General features: G+C 45.5%; 1 protein-coding gene across 1 annotated transcript; it reads right to left on the bottom strand.

Annotated features, from left to right (window-relative positions):
• Positions 1–660: 660 nt before the first annotated feature.
• NKX2-1 (NK2 homeobox 1) lies at positions 661–3,673 on the bottom strand. The gene is made up of 2 exons (XM_050335795.1): positions 3,304–3,673; positions 661–2,536 (listed from the first exon to the last, which is right to left on the bottom strand). The coding sequence occupies exons 1-2, from the start codon at positions 3,668–3,670 to the stop codon at positions 1,866–1,868; spliced, it is 1,038 nt and encodes a 345-aa protein (XP_050191752.1). The 5' UTR covers positions 3,671–3,673; the 3' UTR covers positions 661–1,865.
• Positions 3,674–24,624: the final 20,951 nt, after the last annotated feature.

Below are 24,624 nucleotides of genomic sequence, written 5' to 3'. Positions count from 1 at the left end.
CGCGCTCAAGCACTTTCTCCTCATCTCCTTCTTTACAAACTTCTCAAATCTCTACAAAAACAACAAAAAACAAAACCAAAAAACAAAACCGGAAAACAAACACAAAAAAACCAAAACCCGAAACAAACAAACAAACAAAAAAAACACACCACAAAACCCACTCGAAAAACAGCACCCAAAACAACCAAACGCCGTCTGTGTTCCGGCAAACAGCAGACTGCTGCTAACCTCCGTCTGGGTGATGGGACGGGTTGCGCAGGGGAACTTGCGTGGCCGTGTGCTTGCGTGTGCTTGCGGGGGTTGCGTGTGCGTAGAAAATTAAACATAGTCTGATAAAGAAAGTTAATTCAAACTACATGCCGTACACAATAAACTATCTTTTTATTTTGATTATAAATAAGGTGACTGTACTTCCCTTAAAATACAAGTACATAGGAAAACCTGGTAGAAATTATTTTTTTACAAGGTATTAAAACTGGACGCTCTTTAAATTGGCCCCATATTCTATACTGACAGCAGGTTCTTCTTTGCTTTTTTTTTTTTTTTTTTTTCTAGTGGCGTTAGACTTTTATCTTCTTTCTCCTCCGTGCCTTTGGCATTTGAATTTCTAGTCCCGGAATACTTTGCTTTCTTTAGGAAGAAGTCGCTGAGGTGCCCCCCGCCCCCCTCACACCACCCTCCCCTCAATAATCGAGCTAATGAATTTGGACTCGATCCCTTCGCGTTTGAGTTCGTGAATCCCACGCATTTGCTCGTCCCGTTTGCACGCTGAGGACTGATTCTGTATCCCGTTAACTCTCTGGCGCAGCTCCCCTCTGGGAACAGGGTCCGGGCCCTGGGAGGGGCAGGGGCCTTCCGGGGTCTGGCAACACCTCGGGTTGTTTTTCCATCAAGGGAAAAAAAAAAAAAAAAACAACAAAAAAACCACAAACACGAAAACAAACAAAAAAACCCCCACAAAACCAACCAAACAAACAAAAAAATCAAAAAGCAAGGAACGGAGGGGCTGGAGGATGAACCAAAGGGAAATAAAAAAAAGAATATTTGTAATGTGTATAATTTATTAGAAGCTTCTTAGGATCTATATTTAAGCCAAATATCTACATAAGTTACAACAGGGAAAGGCGGCGTGCGCAAATAACAAACTGCCAGAGGATTTACGACGGGGCGATCAGTGTCCATAAAAAACGTGGGGTTGGTTTGGTTGATTGTTTTTTTTTTTCTTTTCTTTTTACAACAAAATATACAGGCTACTAAAAACTATGGGTTTAGTCCAACTTTTGACAGCATTATACAGCTACAGGTTCACATCAAACGTAAGGAGGAAAATAAAAGCCAAGCCTTTGATGACTCCACGTCTCCTCCACTGGCCCTGGCGGTGGGCTGGGAGAGACCGGGGAGGGGAAAGCTGCTTCCTGTGTCTGGGTGACGCGAATGCGTTTTTTTTGTGGGGGAAAGCCACCCCATCCCCCAAAATCTCTGTATTTACATGCAAGTCCTAGATGCTGGCAAAGTGTACATCTGAAATCCAAGCCTTTGGACCATGCTTAATGACGGTCCCCTTTCTGCAGACTGCTCCACGGTTATTAGTCAGAATATTTTTAAACACCCCATACAACAACTTCTGGGGGAAAAAAATAAAGACCCAAAACCATTAAGAGTAACAACAAAACCGAACAAAAAAATCTCACCTCTCCTAGAGGTCCGCAGAGAACCACTCAGTAAAACGAGGGAAGGGGGAAAAAAAAAAAAAAAAAAAAAAAAAGACCACAATAATTTTGAGAGGACAAAGATTTGTGTAACTGGGAAAATCTGCCTTTTTTTTTTCTTTTTTTTTTTCTTTTTTTTTTCTTTGTTTAATCCTTTCACCAGGTCCTACCGTATAGCAAGGTGGAACAAGACATGGCAGTGCCATAGTCAGAAGTAGAAGAGTTTAGGTGAGACAAACTGGAGACTTGGCTTTGCAGAGAGGACGGACTGGCCGAGTGCTGTCCCATGTCTGGAGACTGCCCCGCACTGTTTGTCTGGTGGCTCTGATGCTGTCCGAGGCTGTTGCCATTGGTAGCCACTGTGATCGTTGTAGCTGCCTGCTGCTGATGGCTCTGGATAGCTGCTGTGGGTGTGTTGGAGCCTGCTTGGCAGGGCTTGCCATCCTTCACAAGCACTGGCACCGCCACCCTTCTGGGAGACTGCTGCTGCTGGCAGGAGCCGTTCTCCTGTTGCATCTGCTGCTGCGCAGCCTTGTCTTTGGCCTGGCGTTTCATCTTGTAGCGGTGGTTCTGGAACCAGATTTTGACCTGAGTCGGGGTGAGATGTATCATGCTGGCTAAATGTTCCCTCTCCGGCGCGGAGAGGTATTTTTGCTGCTTGAAGCGTCTCTCCAGCTCGTAGACCTGGGCCTGGGAAAAAAGGACCCTCCGTTTCCTTCGCGGCGTGCTCTGGAGCGGGGCCATGCTCTTGCTCACGTCTCCCAGGGACCCGAGGCTGCCCATGCCGCCCATGTTCATGCCCGAAGACGGCGCCATGAAGCGGGAGACTGCAAGGGAGAAGGCGGCACGTTTTAGGCGGCTTGGCGTGGCCCGGCCCGGCCCGAGCGGGGCCCCGCGCTCCGGGCAGCCCCCGCCGCCGCCTGCCCCCAGCGGAGCTCCGCAGCCCCCCGGCAGCCCAGCCCCGGTCTCGGGGCGCCCGCGCTTCTAGATAACGACTTGCGCCCCCGGGGCGAGCGACGGTCAACGGGACCCCCTTCTCGCTCGGGCCAGCCCCGGTGAATAAAGCCGGTCATTCGCCCCTCATCCTGCCCGGGGGGGATAACCAAGCAAGTACCTGATGTGACAGCGCGGTGGCCGCGGACAGCGGCTCCGCCGGCGCCGGCCGGGGCGGACTCACCCGCTCCTTCGCCGCTTCTCGGGACGCGGTCCCGGCGGCTTCGGCTTCCCCTCTCGCCTGCCCGATGCCGGGCGGCGCGCAGGCGGATGGGCACCGCCTGCTCCGTTTGGGCCCCCGGGCCACGCCACTCTGGCCCCGTTGGACGGCGAGCCCCCAGCTCCCGCTCCCCGCCAGCGCGGAGCTTCCAATCCCCTTACCCTGCAAAAGCAGCCGCGGGAGGCTGACATGCAAGCAGCTGGGGTGGAGGGACCGGGCACGATCCTCAGGCAGAAAGAGCAATTTTGGGGGTGGGGGTTGCATCTGAGATTTGGATCGACTTTTGCCCTGGCGCAGAGCCGCCGGCGCCCGCTGCCCGCGGTTTGGCGGGGCAGGTGCGTTGCCAACCCCCGCCGACCACCTAGCCCCGGGATGACTTACTTGAGGAGAAGCGGGGGTCCGGGTTGGTGCCGTACCATCCTGTCGCAGAAGCAGTGTTCCTCATGGTGTCCTGGTAAGGCGGCAGCTCGCTCATGTTGCCCAGATTCCCATTGCAATAGCCCCCCATCGTAGCATGGGAGAGCTGGGGGACCCCTGCCGCTGTCATATGGTAGGCGGCAGTCACTGTTCCGTTGTGGCCCATGGGGTGCTGCTGCATGGCCGGCTGAGAAACCTGAGACTGTCTGTAGGCTGACAAGGGAGCCCCCAAGTTACTGCCCTCCATGCCCACTTTCTTGTAGCTTTCCTCCAAAGGACTCAAGATGTCAGACACTGAGAAAGGAGTCGTATGCTTTGGGCTCATCGACATGATTCGGCGGCTGGGGAAAAAAAAAAAAAAAAAAAAGGAAGGGGAGGCAAATTTTTTTTTTTTTTTTTTTTTTTTTTTTTTTTTTTTTTTGCCAAATATTCTGGTGTTGCCTTAACGCCGATCTTGTTGGATGTACACGTAACCGAGTGGACGAAGTCCGCCTTAATTGGATTGAGTGGAGGCTCAGGGCTGCCTTTCGTTTGTTTTAGCCAGACGCCAGGTTTTAGGCTGCCACCAGAGGCGGGGCATAGGCACTAAAGCAACAAGACAATAGAAGCCTACATCTTGCCCAAGATAATTAGCTTACATGCTGATGACAAGGTAAACACCTTTAAGTTTTACTTGTCATGATTTTTTTTATGTCTTAAAAAAAAAAAAAAGAAAAGAAAAAAAGAGAGGACGGGAGAGAGAGGGGGAAAGAGAGACAGACCCCGTGGGCACAACTCTTTTTATTTTTCTCTGGGGTGACAATATCGTGGACGGGAAATGGAAGGCAAGGCAAAAAGACCACCATTTGACCGGGGGAAAGGATTTTAAAAAAGCTCCCGGGTGGCAAGGCTGTCAGCCCAGCCTTTGTGAGAGCTTCGGAAAAGGGGTGGAATGCCGGTTAGCTAAAGGATCGAATCTCCCTCTTCCCCCACTAAGTTTGGTCCGGAAGGAGCCCCGCCGCCGGGAGGGCAACTTTCTGCAGGGCAGACCTCTCCCGCCGGGCCACAGCTCCCCACGCCCTGCACTCCCCTCACTGGACTGTCAGATGCTCCGACCGGCTGAGGCTGAACAAGTTCTTGGGGTTTAGCATCTGGGGAACACTCTCTGTGTCTGCTAAGACACACAATGCAAGAATCGGTTTTCTCCCTAAATCCAAAAGTTCCTTTCAACTAGAAATTTTTTTTTTTAATGTCTCAGGAGTAGGTGGAAGATGCAAGTTTCCAAAATCAAGCGGTAATTTAATTGCCTGAGGCGAGAGATCGATGGAAAATAGGTTAGCGCAAAATGTCGCTTGTTATTCTCAAAGGCAAAGACTCTTCACAGGCACTCGTGGTCCTTCTGAACCTGAAGCTGCTTTCTAAGGTTATTTATACAGCACGGGAGCTGGATGGAGAAGACCTCTCAGGTCATCTGCTACACGACCTTGCCAATGAATTCCCTGTAGTTTCCAATGAACTGCAATTTCTGGCACTTTCAGATCTGTTCTCGGATCCGGTGTGAAAACAAAAGCGATCCATTCACAGCTACACACACATGTACAGGCAGCCAGCAGCTAATGACACTCGGGGCTTTGAAGAAATCTCCCAATGCCTAGTGTCTCCAAAGCTTACATTTCGGGGTGATCTGGGCAGAGGAGAGAAACCTCCCCTGAGTGTTTTACATTCCGGCCTACAGCCCTGGCAAACCCAATTTAATACAGCGATTACATGAATATTCAGAAAATTACAGCGAAGGTACAGTTAACCCTGGGACTTTGAAGTGTCAAGTAACTATTTAGTAATTGCGCTTGTAAATATGTTTGTGCTCGGCTGGTTCGTGCTTAAAAATGCAAAAGTGCACTTGCTACCCGGGAATAACTAAATATCTTTGTCTAAAGTGGCAGCATAAATAGCCGGTCGCTTTGTGACTGTGCTTGATATTAGCACATAAGGATCATTTTGCTTCAATTGGGAGGCTCTCATTCACTAGGCAAGAAACCGTTTCGGAGAAAGTAGGTTCCCGTATGAGAGTTAACATCCTTCAAGTGTAAGCCTCAGTCTTGATTACACTTTAGAGCTCTGCAAGAGGTGAGCTTTTCCACACAAATATAATCGGGGGAACTTTCCTTCAATCAGGTCTCCAGCTCTCTTACATCATCTCAGCTGCTTCTTTCGGCATCAGCTCCCTCAAGGTTGAATATCCCGAAGTGTGCTGGTTGTGAGTCTGCTAGGTCACTAAAGGCAGGGAAGGGCGACTTCAGGCTAGAAAGGCGTTTGCTTTTATCTCTTGTCTTTCCTCTTTTCTTTCAAAATTCTACAGTCTCGTCTTTCCAGATTTCTGGAACATTTCTTCTCTCCCTCCCTCCCCACCACCCCCGCTTTCCTCCGTTTTTGAGTGTGTTTTTCAGTACGGTCTTTGGTTTTGTTCCTACAGAGAGAGACGCTCGACACTGCCTTGGTGTTTTTGTTGTTTTGGGTTTATGGTTGTTGTTTTCCACTCCGAATTTCTCGAACACATCAGATCCGTGCTTGTTTCATGAGCGTTAAGAAGAAAGGGGTGGATGGAAGGGGAAAAAATTTAAATCCCACAGGATTCACCAAATGACACTGCGGTCGGCTTTAATCAGAGACGAAAGATGGCAAGTGGTCGCACAATTTGTGGGCAGAAGCAGCGACTCTTTTCATCCAGGGAGTGCGAGGTGGGGCAGCTAGGGAGGCACCAGCACCAGCTCTGGCGGCGGGAGCGGGGCGCGAAGCGCTGGGCGCGGGGGAGGGAGAGACGCCCGGCCGCCCTGCGCCGTCCCCAGAGTGCCGCCTGAACGACCCCTTTTGCCTCCGACTGCGGTTGGGAGAGCTTATGTATCCTCCGCCTCGAAGGAGAGCAGGTTAAATCGCCTTCGAAACACTACTTCCTTAGTTTATCCCGAGCAACTCCGGCCTTGGTTCTGCGCGGGGTCTGGGAGAGGGAAGTTAATGAGAGAGCTCTCCGTTCACTTTTGTTGGGGAGAGGGTGAAACTAGCTATGTGGGTCTGACTGCTGAGTTAGGAAGACACCGGCGTGCGTACAGGCACATCTACGCCCCGCCAGGTCCCGACAGCAATTTTTAGCCCCGCTAGATAGACTCGGCGAAACGGAAGCAGGTCAGCCCCTCTACCTTCTTCCCCTCTCCAGATGAGTTATAACGGGGCGAGTCACACCGCAGACAAGGGGCGAGAAAACTTCGCTGCTGCCATGTCCCGTTGCTCACCCTTTTCTTTCAAACTCTCAACCCGAACTTCGTCGGACAGAGATGGCTGCCCCCAGCCCCCGAGGAGGGTGGCTGCCCCTACAGAGTCCTGCCTACGTTGCCTTTAGTGATATGTTCGTGTACCCGGTGATGCTGCTTAGTAAAACACTTGAGTTAAAAAGAAATGCTAAGGAGGATAGCAAGGAAGATGAGATGCGTTTTTCCTGGTGGAAGCATTTTCATGAGAAAGGCACGGTTTTCACCCCGTGTTTGCAGAAATGCGGCTACACGGACGTCCGTTCAATAGCTTCTGACCCCATACAATCCTTTTGATAACACTCAAGAGGTGGAAGAATGGGAGACTTTGTCAATCAAATGGTGCCAATCCCAATGGAAACGGTGCCACCAAGACCGCAGCGCGTTTCCTCATCAACTGGATTGCGAGGGCTGGGAACTCAAGGATCAGCTTTTGAAAGTGCGCATAGGGCTCTCCAAAGACAACAATGTCTTTTTTATACGAGCTGCTGTGCCTCCCCAAGGGGAATCAAATGTGCTCGGCCATCCAGAGCTGTCGAAGGGCTCGGAGGGCAGAGGGGAAGGGTCTCACGCAACCCGCCGCCAAATTCTTTCTCAACAAGAAAGACTCTTTCTAGGCGTAACTTCTTGATACAAAGACTTAGGTGCTCTGTGGTCCCTATGGGTCAGTACACGGGTGCGTGTCTGGTTGCGCCAAGCCACTGGCACAACGGGGAACACCCTGTCCAGCCGTGCCACCCCCTCTCTCAGCGTCCAGCAGTCGGCCCTGCCCGCAGCCATACAGCCCGCCCTGCCGCGGGAGCAGGGCTCTGCAGCGGGACTAGACGCTCCTGGAGAGGTCGAGTTAGAGGGGTCAAGAGCAGATCTTGGACAGAACTTTCTTCTCTCCTGGTCATCTGCACAACTCTAACACATCCACAGAGAAATGTAAAAGACCGTCCCGAAACCCTACACCTTGAAAAAGGACACTGCAGGGGCAGCCTGTCGCAACTCTTCCCTCTCTACCCACCCTGAGCAAGCTCATAGAAACTTCATTTGATTGCTTGTGCATGTCGATGTAATACACCCTCTGTCGCCCCAGCCCTCCCCAGGAGGGAAGATTTGTCCGGTACACCTACGCCGGGAGCGGAGGTTTCCGCAGTGATAGGGTAGGGCGGACTTGTGTCACTGCCGGCTACGGGCAGGGCGCTGTGAGCCTCTCCCTGCCTGGAAAGCACATACTTGGGCGTGTAAGGCAGGAATCCTCCCAGAGTCTCACCTTGCGAGCGCTCCCTAGGCACGGAGTGCTCTGTGTGTTTGGGGGGGCGTGGGGGGGTGTGAGGTGTGGAAGCCTACTGTGGCTCATGGGGACAATTCCTCGCCATGGGAAAGCCCCCCTGCCCTGATTATATCCTTCGGGTGGAAGAAACTCCTCAATACACCGGCCGAAACCTCTTCCCCTGGCGTGGCAACCCAAGGCAACCAGCGAGACCACCAAAGGCTAAAGAGAAAATCCTCACCCTTCTGCAGTGCACGCACAGTTGCTCCTCCAGCTGCCCAGGGCGTGGAGCATCTCGCAGCTGGGGGTTCTCGGGGCCCCTTCGCCACTGGTACCTGGCGGCCCCGCTCACAAGGCTCCGTCGAGCGAGGGCAGCTCTGACTCCGCGCAGCTCTCTTCCCTCCTTCCCCAGTTCCTGGCGGACGGCTGAGCCCTCCTGCCCTAATCCTCCGACACCCTCCCCGTCCTTTCCTTCGCCAGGCCGTTCCCGGCCAAGAGGGCCAGGGTGGAGCCAGGTGCGGGGTGCCAGGACAGGGCTCCCGGAGCCGCGGCGGCGGGTGGAGGGCCGCCGTGCCAGGGCGGGGGCGGCGGGGCCCCGGCGCACTCCACGGCCCGCCAGCCCCACCGCGCCACTCCGCGGCTGCCCAGCGTGGGGAGCCAGGGATTTTCCTGTTTGCAGACATGGGTGCCCCAGTAGTCTGGGGTGGATAGCAGCACCACTTGCACAGATGTGTGAACTGCTGTCTGACCCCCTCATCCCCGCTGCCATCCTGGCATCGATATTATCAGCAGTTAATATCCACATCTGTGTTCTTTAGTGTCAGTAGACTGTCACAGCCACAGCGCTGTCAGTACACACATACAAGACTTATTGTTGCCCTAAGCCATTTTTGATACACCCAAGTCAGAGGTGATTTATGCGGAGGATTTCTGGACGGTGGGTGTTGAGACAATTTACAAAAAGTTAGTTTGTAGAGATTGTTAAAAGTATAGGCACGGTTTATGTAGATATAAACTCATGCAAAATTACCTTTTATTGGTATATATCTACAAACAGAATCCTGCTGGGATCTGTCTATTTATCTGCTTTTAGGTGTAGCTATCAGTACAGTACAATAGATAGCTTAGGAGTTATGTGCTTTTTTGTGTGTTCGCAGACATGCCTACACACACACACGCACACACACACACACACGCAAGCGTGGAGGTGCATACCTCCGGCAGTGGGTATGCATGAGTATATATTTACGCATACAATCACAGTCCTCAACCCTGTCGTCTCTTAAGTGTTTCAAAAAGGAACTCAGCTTTTAAGTGGGTCACCTCTCCGCACTCCCTTCTCCTTCCCTCGCCCAGGCCAGCGGCCGAGCCGGCGCCGGGGAAAGGGGCTCTCGGCTCCCGGGTGGGGTTGGAAGCGGAGGCGACGGACACGGACGTGCCTGTGGGTGCAGAGTGGAGGGGAGGGCTGGGAGTCTCCCGGCCATTTGATTTACCGCAGCCCTTTTCTGTACCAGAGTGGCTGGAGGCGGCGGGCAGCGCGGGGGCTCGTTGCCTGGTACCCCCTCTTTCGATCCCCGTGTCCCCAGGCCGCCCCGCCGAGGGGTTTGGGGAGCTGCAGTCTGCCCTGTGCGCCTTCTCGCGTCTTCCCGCGCCCTCAGGGTTGCGCGGACGCCGCGCTGGGCCGAGCCCCGGAGCGCTCTCCCGCGCCCGCCGGGACTATGTGCGCTGGGGGAAAGGCGACCTTTCCCCCTCGACCTTACCCTGGGGGTAACCAAAGCTCCCTTTTATTTTCAATGTCACTTCGGAGTTTGCCTTTTGTTCACCGCTACCTCTCGCTTCCAGGGATACGGGCGGCTCCCCGCTGGCTCGGGGAGGGGCAAGCGATTGCAAAGATATGTCATTTAAAAACGACAATGGAGCCCTTTCGACCAGCCCGGGTGGTACCCGAGCTTTATTTTCGTGCCGTGAGGAATGGAATTGTTTATTTTGCTCTTGTTTTCACGGCAAAACTCGAGACTAGGTTACAGGAGGTTTGATAGGAGCCCCGGCCCTTCCTTGTTGACCCAGGCCGGGGCTGCCGGGCTGTGCAGGGCCACCCAGCCGAGGGCCTACTCATCCGGTGCCCACCCACGGCAGCCCGGGAACCCGAGCAAACGGCGCGGCTTCAGGTGGATCTGTCCACCCGAATACTTTGCTGTTACTGACTTCGGAGTGACCGAGTGCTCCGGGAATCGCACCCAAGTCTTTCTCTGCTTCCCCTTTGCTCTTCAGTCTGCGGCTTGATCTGAACTTCCCCAGGGGCTTTATTTTGGAAGAAAACTGCCAGCTGTCCGACTGTGCCTCTGATAGGGGCCATCGCTGCAAGGCGAGGCGCTGCACTTGTCAGCCGTGCCCCAGGAGGGACGCACCGTGACCGAACTCCGCGGTCCCCTGGGGCGGAGAAACCCACAGCAACCTCCCTCCTCTGGCCGCTGGGGAAAGCGCAGCACCGGGCCGGGCCGTGCCCGCTGGGGCTCACCTGGTCCTTCCGACTTGATGTTGCTGTCGAAATTTCACCCTAGCTAAGGGAAAACCAAATAAATGAGGAAACAGAATGGCATTTTGCTCAGTCGTCCTCGTAGGAGACCAGTGTAATTACGTGGATATTCATCCTTTTTCACTGTGCGTTGCTCCAATTCTAGAGGGAAGGATTAGCTTATTTTAATGTTGCTGCAGCTCCTCCTCAACACCCTCCCATAGAAGTAGTTCTGCCTCTGAGCAGAATTCCTCCCCCTCTCTGGGGAAAGTGCAATTTTCCTGTTCCTGGATCAAGAGGAACTGTTTAATAGTTTGTGCCCATTCCAAGTGCTTGCTTTTGAGCAGCACAGTCAAACAATTTCAAATTGTACTCTTGACAGTTCACGGTCACATACACAAAAGATTCTCACTCAAAAACTGCCTGTTGGGTGTGACTCTTCCTCTTCTCCAGCTGCTTCCTACCTCGTGAGCCCATGAATTCACCCCACGAGGGCTGCTCTCAGTTCCTGCTCTGCAGGGGCAGCCTGATTGCCCCAAGCTCTTCTCTGAGTGTGGGGAGTGAATATGCAAGTGCCATCCGGGGCTGAAACCCTCAAAGATAGAGCTGAGACGAGTAAGTGAGCTGACCTGGTAGGGCCAGAGTGACCCAACTGCCTACTGTGAATGGCAGGTGGATTTCTTTGTTTGTCATGTCAGCCTTAAAAATCAGCATTTCCCCTGATTCTTAAAAAAACCCCAAAACCCCACAAAAACACAAAAACCCCAAACAAACAAACAAACAAACAAAAAACAACAAAAAAAGGCAATCAATGTTCACTCTGTTTTGATTTTGTTCTGTTCCATTCCTGGAAGAAAGGACATAGAAGTCTCCTGGAAAAGAGGTCCATCTCAGAAGCCCAAGGGCAATTTTAGGGATGTTTCAACCCTTTTCACTTCATGGGAACCAGAATCTCTGGGAAGATCATGCCCTCAGTCTGGCTAGTACAACTGGTAGGTCTAGTTAAAAGCTGATGTAAAAAGCTGCAGCACAAAGGAAGTCATTTGTAGGGAAACTCAACAATGAACTTTATTGGTCCTGCTACCAAACCCATTAACAAAGCTATACTCTGCAGTATTGTTTCCAGGGCTGGGTTTTGTTAACCAGCTACAGACATATATATATATGGCCCAGGATGCTGATGTAACAGGTGCATTCCTCCTGCCGGGAAAGGGTTCAGTTCAGTTACCAGTTTCAGCTAGTTCAGTTTCAAATACCAGTCTTTCAAGACTTGCCTTCTGTAAACGGGGTCTCAAAAGTTTATTGTACAATGGGATATATGCATGGCATACATGTCAGGGAAGCTCTGCTTGAGCCATGAGAGTTGTGTGCCACAGAAGGAATCTGACAACTCTGACAACAGCTCCCATCGCCTCTAAGTCAATGGGTCAGGCATCCTAAAGGCCAGATCAGGTTCCATCAACTAGACTACTCTGCAACACTCTGTCTTTCAAAGAGTGCTCTAAACCCAGTGTGTGTGGTTTGCTCACTCCAGTGCCAATGGCACCTGTATTGTCATACAAAGCTATGGAAGCAAAGTTACTCTATTTTATATGAGAAATGGAGATGGGGAATAGTGAGTTACAACTGCTTGCAATACTGTATTACTACTGGGAGGAATGGGTGTCTGTGCATTTCTGTTACTGCATGTATCTTTGCTCAAACACTGCCATTTTCTCTCTCTGACATTCACTCTGCTAAATATGTTTGCTGATATGAACTACACAGTGTAAAATTTAGGATCTGCCAAGATGTTTTTATTGCCAAGGAAGGTGAAGCGAAGGGTTCATCAAAATGTTTCACCTTTTCCTTCTCCCAGGAAGAAGCAGTAACCCAGCAAAGAAATGACACAGCTGGAAAGGGACTTATTGCCCACTCTTGCAGCTATGGGAAATACACAGCTGCTCCTAAATGAGCTCCTCTTATAGTAATCAGCTGATGTCCATATCTTGCTCAGTTATGTTCCAGCAGCCAACCTCTCTTGCCTTCTGACATGTTATTGATCCATTGAGCAGGGTTCTTTGGTTCCCATATTTTTAGGGAATGGGTAGTTGCAAGTTCCACTTGCAACTGAGTGCTGACTGAAAGGATTCCCAGATATAACAAGACATGGGCTCAGCCTTGCAGAACCTTTCTTCGTGGAGTTGATCAATCAGCAAGAAGGAAAGAATGAAGTTCAGCTTGAGGTTCAGTTATGTTGAAGGACCGAGAGTTGGGAAGCAAAGCTAAAGCTTCTGTTTATTGTAATCTGAAAAATGCACCCAACAAGTTTCTGAATGCCCAGAAGTATTTAATCTTTGAATCAGAACAGCACTTTCTATTCAAATAAAAACATATGCTAAAACAAGTCCTTGCTAGCAGCTCTATTTTCTGTTTTCCCAGACATTAGTCATTATTAGCATTATAGTACAGAAGACACTCCATGTAGCAGGACTATCTTCTAAATTACTTTGGATGATAGACATAATGTAGTTAAAAATTTCACTCATCTTTGCCCTGTCATAAATGAAAGTACGTATTACACTTATTCAAAAAATAGCTGACCATAGAGTTGGGTTCAAGTTACATTTTCAATGTAGAAATGTTTATGTTGAAGAAAACTAGATACTTTCTTGGAAGTAGTTTAATCATGTAAAACAGTCCATTAATGGATTTTGACTACTGTTCAGTTTTTAAAATAATTTCCCTTATAATTAGTTGCTTTATCATTCCTTTATGTGCCTTGCTTATTTTGAATTCCAGGGAAAGAAGACTGCTAAGCTGATATAATGAGATAATATCCTTCGCTGCCGTAAGTAAGGCTGTGAGATGGACTACTACCCACATTAGTAATTATACATGCTCCATTTCCACAACTGGAGCCAGAATGAATACTCTACAGCATTTTACTGCCTCTGAATAACATTAACTGAAAAAACCCAAGTGAGTAACTTGTTTACGTATTAGTGTTGGAGGAAGCTACCTCAGCTGGCTCTCCTTGAGTCTGTGGAGTCAAACTCAGTCAGCAAGCACTTATCACAGGAGGAAGCCATTTTACCACCTACATACAAAACTAGTGTGCCAGCTCTACCATCCTACAGAGGTACCACCTTCAGGTTCTACATGTCCTGGGAAGGGGTCAGAAAGCAAGGAGGGCATCATAGATTTCTCCAGTTGTGAGATACAAGCTTTATAGGTGAACAAAATTGATGCTTCCATCCCATCTTGTCCATGTGAGCTCAAAACACTCCCTGAATATTAACAGTTTTAAGGTAAGAGCCTATTTTGACATAGGAGAGACAAAGATGTAGCTCATGATCATATGGGAAATAGATCTGGAAATGTGTTCTGACTAATGAATGGATGCAAATCCACCTGCTGCCTATTTGGCCACACTCTCCTCAGTGGTAGCACATATAGCACAGTTTGCTGTTGAGAGCAAGAGGCAGAATTTCTGGTGAAAAGTACATGCACAGTCAGAGCAGCTCTATGCTGTGGACAAATGAAGCTCTCTCAGTGATCCCTGTGTCTGCACCAGCTACAGAGCAGATAAAAAACAGCTGAGAGGAAAACCACCGTGGTGATCCAGGAGCTCCACAGTCCTTCCTTGTGTGACTGCAAGCAGGACTGCAAGCTGTGCCTCAGAAGCATGTATACTTCCATCACCTGCAGGCAGGGGTCTGCCCTGCCATTTGGCCACCTGTGGCCCAGAGTGAGAAATAAGGATTGTGTTTAAATTCAGTGGGAAGAGTTCCTGGTACTTACAGCATTTAAAGCTTTCACTGCAAAACCTATCAAAGAGCACTTGCTTTTCATTATTGCATTTTGGTACTTTTTCAGTGAAAAGACTTGGTCCTGAATGCAGCCTAGAAACATTAAATGGAAATACATATTACATGAAGCAGGGGTTTCCAAACAGATCTTGCTTTGGGTACTGCTTGCTGCAGCAGTCCTTGCTGCTGGCAAGAATGGCAGATGGAACTCTTGACCAGGGCTCCTGACAGCAATGGGGGCTGCCAGCACTGAATTTGTTCCAGACCTATGCTTGTCCCATGTCCAGCTCCTCAGCCTCTCATCAACCCTCCCAAACACTAGGATGCTAACTATAAGCTTCCTAATCATTCCCCAGCCACACTGTTTTTCCTCCTCTTTCTCCTACCACTTTCAGCAGTTGACTAGCATTGGCAACAAACTGGCAAAAGCTGGCTTTAGTGGTAGAGGCTGTGGGACAGCTTGTGAACCCATACCAGCCTCACTGAGCACCTGAGCACCTTTCTTCACAGCAAAGAGCAGTTCAAGTACAAGCGGTATAATACAGGCTGTAGAATCTTTGTGCCTAGGAAAATTATGAATTACAGCAACCAAACTCTTCAGAAAAAAGAAAAAAAGGTGTCTGAAATGTTTGTACATCTGTGAAATTTTGTGTTCTGTAGAAACTTTTCAATGACTTTTGGATGCTCAGCTCTCCATGGCCTGTGCCTTGCAAGGCATAATACTTTACTGAAGGTGCAGTCCCTTGAAATCCTGGGCTTCTCTAAATTTTTCTTTTCCAGGTCATTATGTATCCTGCATTTATCATAAATGACTAGAAATACAGGACTTTGCCTTTCTCTCAATCTGCATGTCATTCCTTTACAAAGCTTGAAAATATTTTTCATTTGGTATTTATTCATTTTGTTGTGATGTATACCCAATTAGACTATTTTGCTGTAGATTCAGAAATGAGAACACTTCCACCTCTCTCACATCCAGCTCCATTTCTCTTCAATTTCCCTCAGGGTCACTATTAGGTGATGATATGCAGTAATGGTCCCCAGTGAGGTGCTGTTTCCATTAGCTTTCCCCTTTAGAGGTGGTCAGAGGTCTGAATTCTTATACGATTTGTTTTCTTGCCTATTAGAAGACAAGGTTCAGTTCTGATCCTGCTTCTAAACAGATGTACTTTGTTTTTGGTACTTCTTCCTTTTCTAATAAGATAGGGTCTCTTACCTCTGGTTTTAAAACAAGAAGAATGTTTTTGTACATGATTTTTTTTAATCAACATTCAATACTGTTTATGTGAAAATAGTTATAAAAGGAGGAAGAAATCACATGGCAGAACATAACGTGCACATCCATGAACCCCTATTAGGAAGACCACAGAAAATACTCTCAGACACATCTACATGAAATGCAGTTAGAAAGTAAAAAAATAACTCCTCCTAAGGAGCACAATGTGTTTTCCGTAGATGAGTGAATGTTTAAGCTCCATAATAAATGATACAGTGTGTTCAGTAGATGTAAACTTTCCTAAATCAAACACGATTCAACATCCACTGTGCTTTGAGGGAAGAGAGCAGATGACAGGCCAAACATAGCAAGTTCTCATTCTTCCCTCAGTGAAGGGTCATTTGAAAGTTTATATTCTTTTGTTCACAGAAATGGTGCTGTTTTTCTCATCATGAAATTCTGACATGTCTAGTGCCTTATTGCACTTTAGCTTACAAGAGTGGCTATTCCCTTAAAGTTAATATTACTTGGTAGCTTTACACTGACATTCACTTGAGGACCTCAGTAGGGCTTTTAGAGAGAAGGTGGAGAGATGACCCTTTGCTTCACCATCATGGACCTTGAATAAATTGTTGTAGAAGTGGGTTTGGAGACCAATTAGGGCTAACATTTCAGGGGAATCTGTGACCCAGAAGTTTGGAGGAGTAGCTTTGAACATGCAGTGACTGTTACTGGAAAATCAGATTTATTGATCATATAGTCAAACCTATAAATAAGCATTGTAACTGGAGTGAATTTCAACCATCAGATGGATTTCTTTAATCTAGTTTTGTTGATCTTTCTATGTTTTCATTGTAAATTACATTTCCTACAGTTACGCGGTGGGCTGACCCTAGTTGGATGCCAGGTACCCACCAAAGCTGCTCCATCACTCCCCTCGTCAGCTGGAGAGGGTAAGAAAAAAATACCATGAAAGGTTCATGGGCTGAGGTAAGGACAGGGTGGGATTACTCAGAAATTATCATCATGAACAAAACAGACTCAACTTGGGGAAATTAATCAAATTTATTAGCAAGCAAATCAGAATAGGATAATGCGAAGTAAACCCAAATCTTAAAAATACCTTACCTCTACCCTTCCTCCTTTACAGGCTTAACTTTATTCCTGAGTTCTCTACCTTCTTCTCTCCAGTGGTGCAGGGGGACAGGAATGTGGGTAACAGTCCACATGTTGTTTCTGCTGCTGCTTCCTCTTCAGGGGAAGGATTCTTCACACTATTTCCCTACTCCAGAGTGGGGTTCGTTCCAAGTGAGGCAGTCCTTCACAAAATTCTCCAAAGTGAGACAACCATCACTGGGCTTGACCTTGGCTAGTGGTGGGTCTCTCTTGGAGCCAGCTGGCGTTGGCTCTGTCAAACACAGGCAGAGTTTCTAGCAGCTTCTCACAGGAGCTCCCTCTGTAGCTTCCCCCCACCCCCTGCTAGCAAAATCTTGCCATGAAAACCCAATAAAAGTTATCTACATTTAACTAGGTAAAGAGTAATGAATAGATATTACACTATAATTAAAGATGGCAAGTTTTAAGATGGATTAAACAGTATAATTGTCAGCAGATTTTTTTTTTAATTGGTATATTTTTCTCTTGAGCAAATCTAATTGAAACTCCTTAGGAGTGTTGCTTGTCCACACTGTCTGTACTCCAACTGCTTTGGTGGATGTCATTGCCCAGCTATATGATTGATTGTAATCTGATGTTATAAAAAATTTCATTTTCTCTCCTTTTCTCTGTTTCAATATAGAACTGAAAACAGTCTCAGACGTCAAGGTCATTTCAGAGTTAGAAATTTCACCAGAACTCCTGCTGTTTAGATAAGTGGTCTAAATTCAGGAGAAGTATCAAATTCTTCTGTGAGAAATTTCAGTTTGCAATAATCTCGAATTTAATTAAAAAACCCAATTTATCTGAATTATTAAAATTGTTTTGAGTAACTAAAAATCTATGCAAAAATCTTATAGTCTGCTTCCTTCTGAGAAGCAGAAAGCTGTGGAAAAATCCCCTCAAACTGTATATCTAAACATCAAGTATTTGACAGAAGTCTGCTCCATCACACAAGCTAAGTAGTTGACACAAATATTTTCCTGTTGTATGAGTAACTGATACTCATTTAAGTAGTTTATTAGGGTGAGAATGGGAAATCAGTTGTCACTACAGTAGGACTTACTGAGTCTTATTTAACATCAGGAATATTAGACTGCTTTCTGGTCACTGAAAGGTGTCTCATCTGCCTTTGCCAATCAGTGTCCGCATTTGTTACCTGTCATTCTTAGCTATTAGGGGGGTTTGTATCCAAAGCCCAACATGGCTTAGATTTTTACACTAGAAGACATAGAGTTGGAAATGAATGTAGCTGGGAAACAGCTAGAATAAAATTTTAGGCAACAGCTATAGATTCTACATACTACCCATCTGTGTTTATAGACACCCTTATGATATAGACTGCAGAACTCTTTTGAGCAGTACAGAGTCTGATCAAGCTGTATTGTTTCATTGCATTAGAAAGTCTTCAGATAATCATTACGCTGAGCTGACTACATTATTCATCACTGCTGTGGCGAGAACTGAGGCATTGCCAAAGGCAAGAATCCTGCTTCTCCTATCTGGGCAACAACCCTTGTTTCCCAGAGGGATGTTCCTGAATCTTGTGAAACCAACTGTGATACAACACCAGAGACTGTTGTGGCATTCCAGGGCTCACTATAGAAAATCTAGCAGACCCAAGAATGTATAATTCTATTTCTACTTATTTAAAAATAATTGAATAAGAAAGTGGTAGCATTTTCTTTTTAGCCATTGCTCCCTCCACGTATATGTGTTTCCTTCAGTTTTTTTGATAGTATTGTGGAATTTGACATAAAAGATGCTCTTCCAAAATGTTTCATCTTCAAAAGGGAATCAGAATTCCTCAAGCATTTTGCTCTTTTATTGAAAAATGAAAATCCAGTGTCCCCATATGAGATGCACATATTAACCTTTTATTTGATGAACTAGATAATTCTGTATCATCACTTTTAAACAGAGCATTGTGAAATACTTTGGATAAGACAACCCATAGACACAATATAAACTGTCATAAATGTCTACCAGTTTCAATTTACTATTGCAGCATAAAGTTCCTTTGTTTCAACAGCTCCAGAGATGCACAGATAAACATCTTCTCCTCTCTTTTTATTCCACAGGAAATGTTTTCCACCAACTTTTACAATGAGCATTATTCTTTGTATACTATACTGTCTCTCTTTGGATTATTGATCTAAATGAATGCTAGTAAACCTCCTCACTTTTAAACCTTCCTGTCTTTATATGCATACATAATTTCTACTTATCTCACAGGTTTGTATACACAGAGACAGGGTAGAGACCTGATAGTGGCCACGATTGCAACGGACAACATGACTGTTCTTTTTGGTTCTTTCTTTAAATGCAATTCAATGAATCAACTTTAAATTTCTTTTCTTTCTGATTTCCTCTTCTTTATCTCTTACTTTCTGTTCCTAAGCCTTCCTTTGTCATCTGCATGCACAAGTGTTCTCTCTCTTGGGTTTGTTTTTTGTTTCTCTTTCCAGAGAGCTGATGAGACCAAGTGATAGTCCAGGAGAAAATGGTCTTGTGATCAGGAAGGACATATAGTTGCAAAGAATATTTCTATTCCAAAGCCAGCTGCATGTCCACTTGTAAGATATACACAGAACTGATGAACCAGGCAGAGAAGGAGTCAAAGAGCAAATGGCATACATAAGTAAAAGCCTTTTTAGAGGGATGGATTTGTTTTGTCTGCTCAGTGGATGCATAAGTTGCTCAAAGGGCCTCTAAATGGTCTTGAAAGTAGAAAGTATGGACATTTCTCTCCAGCCATTTCTGCAGAGCAAGGGGCATGCTAGGAGGGCTCCATGTGCTGAGACATGCTGGAGAGGGGAGGAAGCATTGCAATATGTGTTTCTCTGGCATCCACTCTTCCTCAGTGCATGCCCCATGTATCCCCAATGCATACATCTGCTGCATAGCTTTTGGATTGACTCCAGGTCAGGTAGCTGTACTTGTGTCCATTCGCCTTTACTCCAATGAAGCTGTCCTCAGTCAGCCTGGAAAGCTGGTCATAAACAGCTCATTCTCCCTCTTGCACTGCCCAGGAGGCATGGGATCTGGTGAAGAGATGGTATGGCTGGCTCTCAACCAGCAACCTGATCAAGTACAACTTGTAGCAAAGAGGCTTTCATGGAGACGTAGGGGAGTATGCTCCCTTTGGTTGTTGGGCACTGGGAGAAAATGTACCTTTTCCAATGTCTGGGACTTGACTCAGTGTGACTGAAGCTTTCCCTGAGTGTTTGAATCCAACACCAGAAAAAAAATCACCTACAATATCCACCTACATGATAAAATCCCTCTCAAAGTGATTATATGAGAGAGAAAGATGAAAGATTCATGCTTTTATATAATCTATATTCACATGTTTCTTTCAAGGTTAGTTTCTTTCTAGTAATCACTTCTTTAAAATTCCTTCTTGCCACATGTCATTTATTTGCCACAACACATTCTTCATTTTTCTTTTCAGAAAACATCAGGTTTCCTTATTTTCCATCCATGTGCTTAGCAGAGTCAAAAGGCTGGAGTCTGAAGAGCAGAGGCCTGGGATATAACTATATTGACTTCAATAGTTACTCCAGGAATGCTTGAGAAAAATTTAAGGGATGAGTTATTTTTAACAAAGCAAAACCTGTTGTCACAATTGTTTAAAGCTTTGGGATACAATATAGGAGCTGTCAGGCGTTAATTTTTAGAGAACACTTTTATTGTTTGCAAGCTCCTGCTAACTGAGAAGTTTGCTATTTTTTGGAATTTCTCCTTCTCATCACCCTGTTTTGCAATTCTTTTCTCCAGCAGCCCAGACTGAGAAACTCTCCTGAGTCACTGCTTCTGACGGTCTCCTGTGACTTCCTAATTTTTTGGTGTATTTTCATGTATTTGTGTACTTATAAATGAATCAAGAGTAAGAGAAAACAAACTTGAACTCTGTCATTTCCATTTTCTAATGCTCTATCTTGTCTTAGATGTGTTTTTCATTGCTTTTCCTGAGAGTTCTTATCCCTTTTCTAATTTTTCCAACACTAAACCTATGTTTTTAAATTCTATTGCAAGATCCTGTTTTAATTCACACATTTGTTATTCCATCACTTTAGCTACATTTTTGTACTACACGTATCTTAGTTTGCCCTTATGTAACATTTACACTGTGAGGAGTTGACTCACCATAGAAATACTTGCTTCCCTGTATTGCCTATGAAATGCAGTTTATATGGTTGTCTCCGAGTAAAAATCTACACATTGATATTTCCAATTATGTACATTGAATCTGGAGCCCCTGGTGGTCTAGTGGTAAAGGCGCGGCGCTATCACCGCCGAGACCCGGGTTCGATTCCCGGTCAGGGCCACTCCCGGGCAGGTGGAGCTCGTTAGCCCTTAAAGGCAACCCACCTACGTCCTAAGGACCTCACTGCCACCGTCCAAGCTCGCTTGGCCCCGGCAGATGAACCTTAGGATTAAAGGGTGGGCTCAGTTCCGCGCACACTGTGTCTCACCTAAAAAATCCAATGCGCAGGCTGGAAGGTGTAAAGACCTTCCCCGGATCTTCACTCGTGAAGACTGGCCATTATTATTACATTGAATCTAGTTCTTTTGATCAACACCAGCATCCTTGCACAATGACTGCTGAGGTGAACAGCAGTGTTTTGACACTCTCATAGTAGAACTGCCCAGGACGTTAAGTGCTAGCCCCTTGGTCCTTTCTCCTTGGTCATCTCTACCTCTTTGCCTGGGATTGAATCTTGTTCCCTTTTTTCATATGTCTTTATTAAAAGCTAGGGTTTTTTCCCTTTTTTTTTTTTTTTTTTCTTTTTTTCCCCATTTAGTAGAAATACAGCCTTGAAAGTATATTCACGGGCATGATATATTGCTGTGAAAATTCACATCCATCCTCCCTGCACTCATCTTGTCCGTTCTTTGAAATACAACCACAAAACCAACAAGTAAGATTCCTTCCCTGAGTTTGTACTTCTTAATTAGTATATTTTTTCTAGATTAGATGGTGCTCCTGCTGTTCATAACATCAGTAAAGCAGTTAGAGTATTTCGTTAGTCTTAGCATAAGGAGTATTTGTTGGACAGCAAGTTTCATTGAGTACTGTTAATGAATGCATCATCAATAGAGGACAATTGAATAGCCTTGAGTAACCTTGTTGTGGGCTTTCCTCGCCTTCTCCAGATTCTGAACCCTCCGTTTTTCCAAGATCAGTCTTGTAGTTTTATTTCTATCTCCCCTGACTCTTTTAATCCCTTCATATTATACATCTGTTATAACATGATGTGCCAGCAAAAGATGGGAACATTTCCCAGGGAAGAATACTCAGCAAATGCCATCAATGTGTTTCTAATTTTTTTTTTCCTAATAACACTACAGATATCAAATAAAATCAGGGATATCTTTAGTCTCTAGACACCTTTCCACTTTGTCATATTAGTGCTTATCATTTCAGTCAACAGTTAATTTATAACTCATGTGTTAGTGCTCTTGAAGAAAATTAGTGTAACAAAGCACAGTTCTAGACCTTTTGAAAACAAAGGTGATTATTTGCTTTAAAGAAAACTGACTGCACTCCTTCATGCTCCTTCTCCCACAAATTTCTCTTGTTCATGTTCTCACACTCACATACTCACAAGAGCAACAGCGCATGCATCCCCAGGATCAATTGTGTGAGATTAGGAAGAGAAAAATGCTAGCTATTGAGTCCTCCCAAGATCTCTTGAGTTCCTCTTTGTTGGTGACAACAGGAAGCATTTTTATAGACTTCTAATAACTTTAAGGAGTCAAAATGATTGTTATATGATCCCTTGACTCCAAATCTTGCTTATTTCATCTTTCATGAGTCTAAAGTTGATATCTGTTGTCTTGGGGTATCTTTAAGGTTCCAGCCCAGCTTCACACTGAGCTAGTGGCAAAAGGGAGGACCCATGTTATGTACCATAGTAATTTTAGCTGACTGTCCTGCCATCAGATGTCTGTGCTGTGGCCTTACTGGAGCACAGGCATTGAAGTCTTCATGCAAAAATTGCATTCCTCAAGGTTTGTCAGTTTGATCATGTCCTTGGTTATCAATGCATGTACCTCAAGGATTGCTTTCTTATTGGTCGATAAATATGGCTACTCACAGGTAATTTTCAAAGTTGCCTCAAGCAGTCATTCAAAACATTTCTATTAATTTTCACATTATAGGCTTCCTTATAGGTTTTGGTTTATGTGTAGTTCACTTCCTTTAATGGAGTTGGTCAACGAATTCTAAATATTATTTGCTTGCTCCCTATGGACTTCTAAAAGTCTCAGCCAGAACAACCAGTCATCTCAGATGGCACATTATCAAAGCACTCAAATAGGGAAAGTCCCATCCTATGCAGTTTGACTTTGGTAGAGTGACTGAAGCATACTTTAAACATGGGATAACTAAGTTCCATATCACAATGGTTTGAGAATTATAGTCTGTTGAGCTGAATCAATTACAAATGGAGGGTCATTCAAAGACAGCAAAACATTTAAACTGTAATATCTCATTTTGCAACAATGAGTCAAATAACATTGCACAAGCTCATCTTCTACACATTTTTGTTCAATGTCTACGGTTTTTAGCCCTGGTGTTAGCTATGAACATGAAAACCCAATACGCATGTTACATATTTATTCTATTTCAAGGTCAAGATTTCCTGAGAGGATAGATATATACAAATAACTTACATTTGATATGGCTGAGTATTCAAGCAGCAGTGCTATTGTGAGTGATAACAAAAGACAAAGTGTAAGTCTGATACTTAAGGCTAGAACATGTTGTTTTTCAAATCTTTTGTATTAATATGAAGGAATAGAAATTTTATCTTCCTCAAAAAAAAAATCTTTATTTCTCTGTATGTTTAGTTCATGATATCAGCTTTACAAAATGATTCAAACAGGTTTACAATAAAAGAAAACACATTAAGGTGCCTACAGTGTTAAATACTATTTCTTGATATACATCAGTATCCAGAGGTCGTTGCTTTCTTGTCAGAGGGAAATCTGAAGCACCTTTTTTTGGTGCTTAATTATACAAGCTTTACATTTCAATAAACAAATCCTGACCTCACTTAGATGCCACTTTAGGGCTCTCTCTATAAAATGGCTCTTTGGGGATTAAGCCTGCCATTTGTTGTCATTCTGTGTGCATGCATTGTCATCTCTAGTTTGGATTCTAAAACTTTAAGTCTGGTGCATGCTAACGAATGTTAGTGTGCACATACACTTCTAATTTCTTTGTCTTCTGCTAAATTTAGAATTTCATACTCAAGCTAAGATAATCCATACTAAAAAGACATTGTCCTGCATAATTTTTTTGGTTCTACCACATAATCATCAGCTTTATGTGAAATTATTAAATAAGATTAACAGTTTTAAAGGATCTAGGGTTGCATTATGCCTTAACTAAAGCCCTTTGTTAGGGAGATCACAACGTGTTCGTGGGGCTGCAGTGTTCATGAAGCCGTGGTGGATGCCATTATACTGGCCTCATATTGTTCCAAAGTGTACTGGGAAAATGAGTGGAATTTTATTCAAGTTTGTGTTCAAAATGTAGCATACGGCATTGGAAACAAAAGCTCTCAAAACCTTACAGCCCAATTCCTACCCTGTTTAGGGAGGAAAGATAAAAAAGGAGACAATTTTTCTCCTGATCTTTTCCCTTTTCCTCCACCTGTTTCCAAGGGATGCATTTATTCAGAGGAAACCATTAGGCTAGACAGTCTGGGCAGTATACGGCAACCTCTACTGGTGCCTAGCTGCCTACCTTGGTTAAACCATGACTGATGAGGTCACTTCAGTGACTCTGAAAAAATGGTCTAAACAAAAATACTGACTAAAGGTAATAAATCTTACACGTCATAATGCTTAATTTGACATCAAAGATTCAACACTAGTCTTGGCTTTTGTCAGTTGGTGGTCTTATATCCTCTTCATTGATCTTCAGTGGTGCATTGTTTTTCCCATTTCTATAAACACTTGCAAAGCACACAAACGTATGAAATTACCTCCAGAGTTTTCCAAACAGGAAAGAGAGCCAGTCCCCATGTCTCATTTTCCTCCCATTGGAGGTAAAC

This window comes from Myiozetetes cayanensis, unplaced genomic scaffold (genome assembly GCF_022539395.1).
Source record: "Myiozetetes cayanensis isolate MyiCay16 unplaced genomic scaffold, myiCay2020 scf6-25, whole genome shotgun sequence".
NCBI classification, from domain to species: domain Eukaryota; kingdom Metazoa; phylum Chordata; class Aves; order Passeriformes; family Tyrannidae; genus Myiozetetes; species Myiozetetes cayanensis.
The sequence above is the reverse complement of the archived record's forward strand: the minus strand, read 5'-3'. Positions and strand labels throughout refer to the sequence as shown.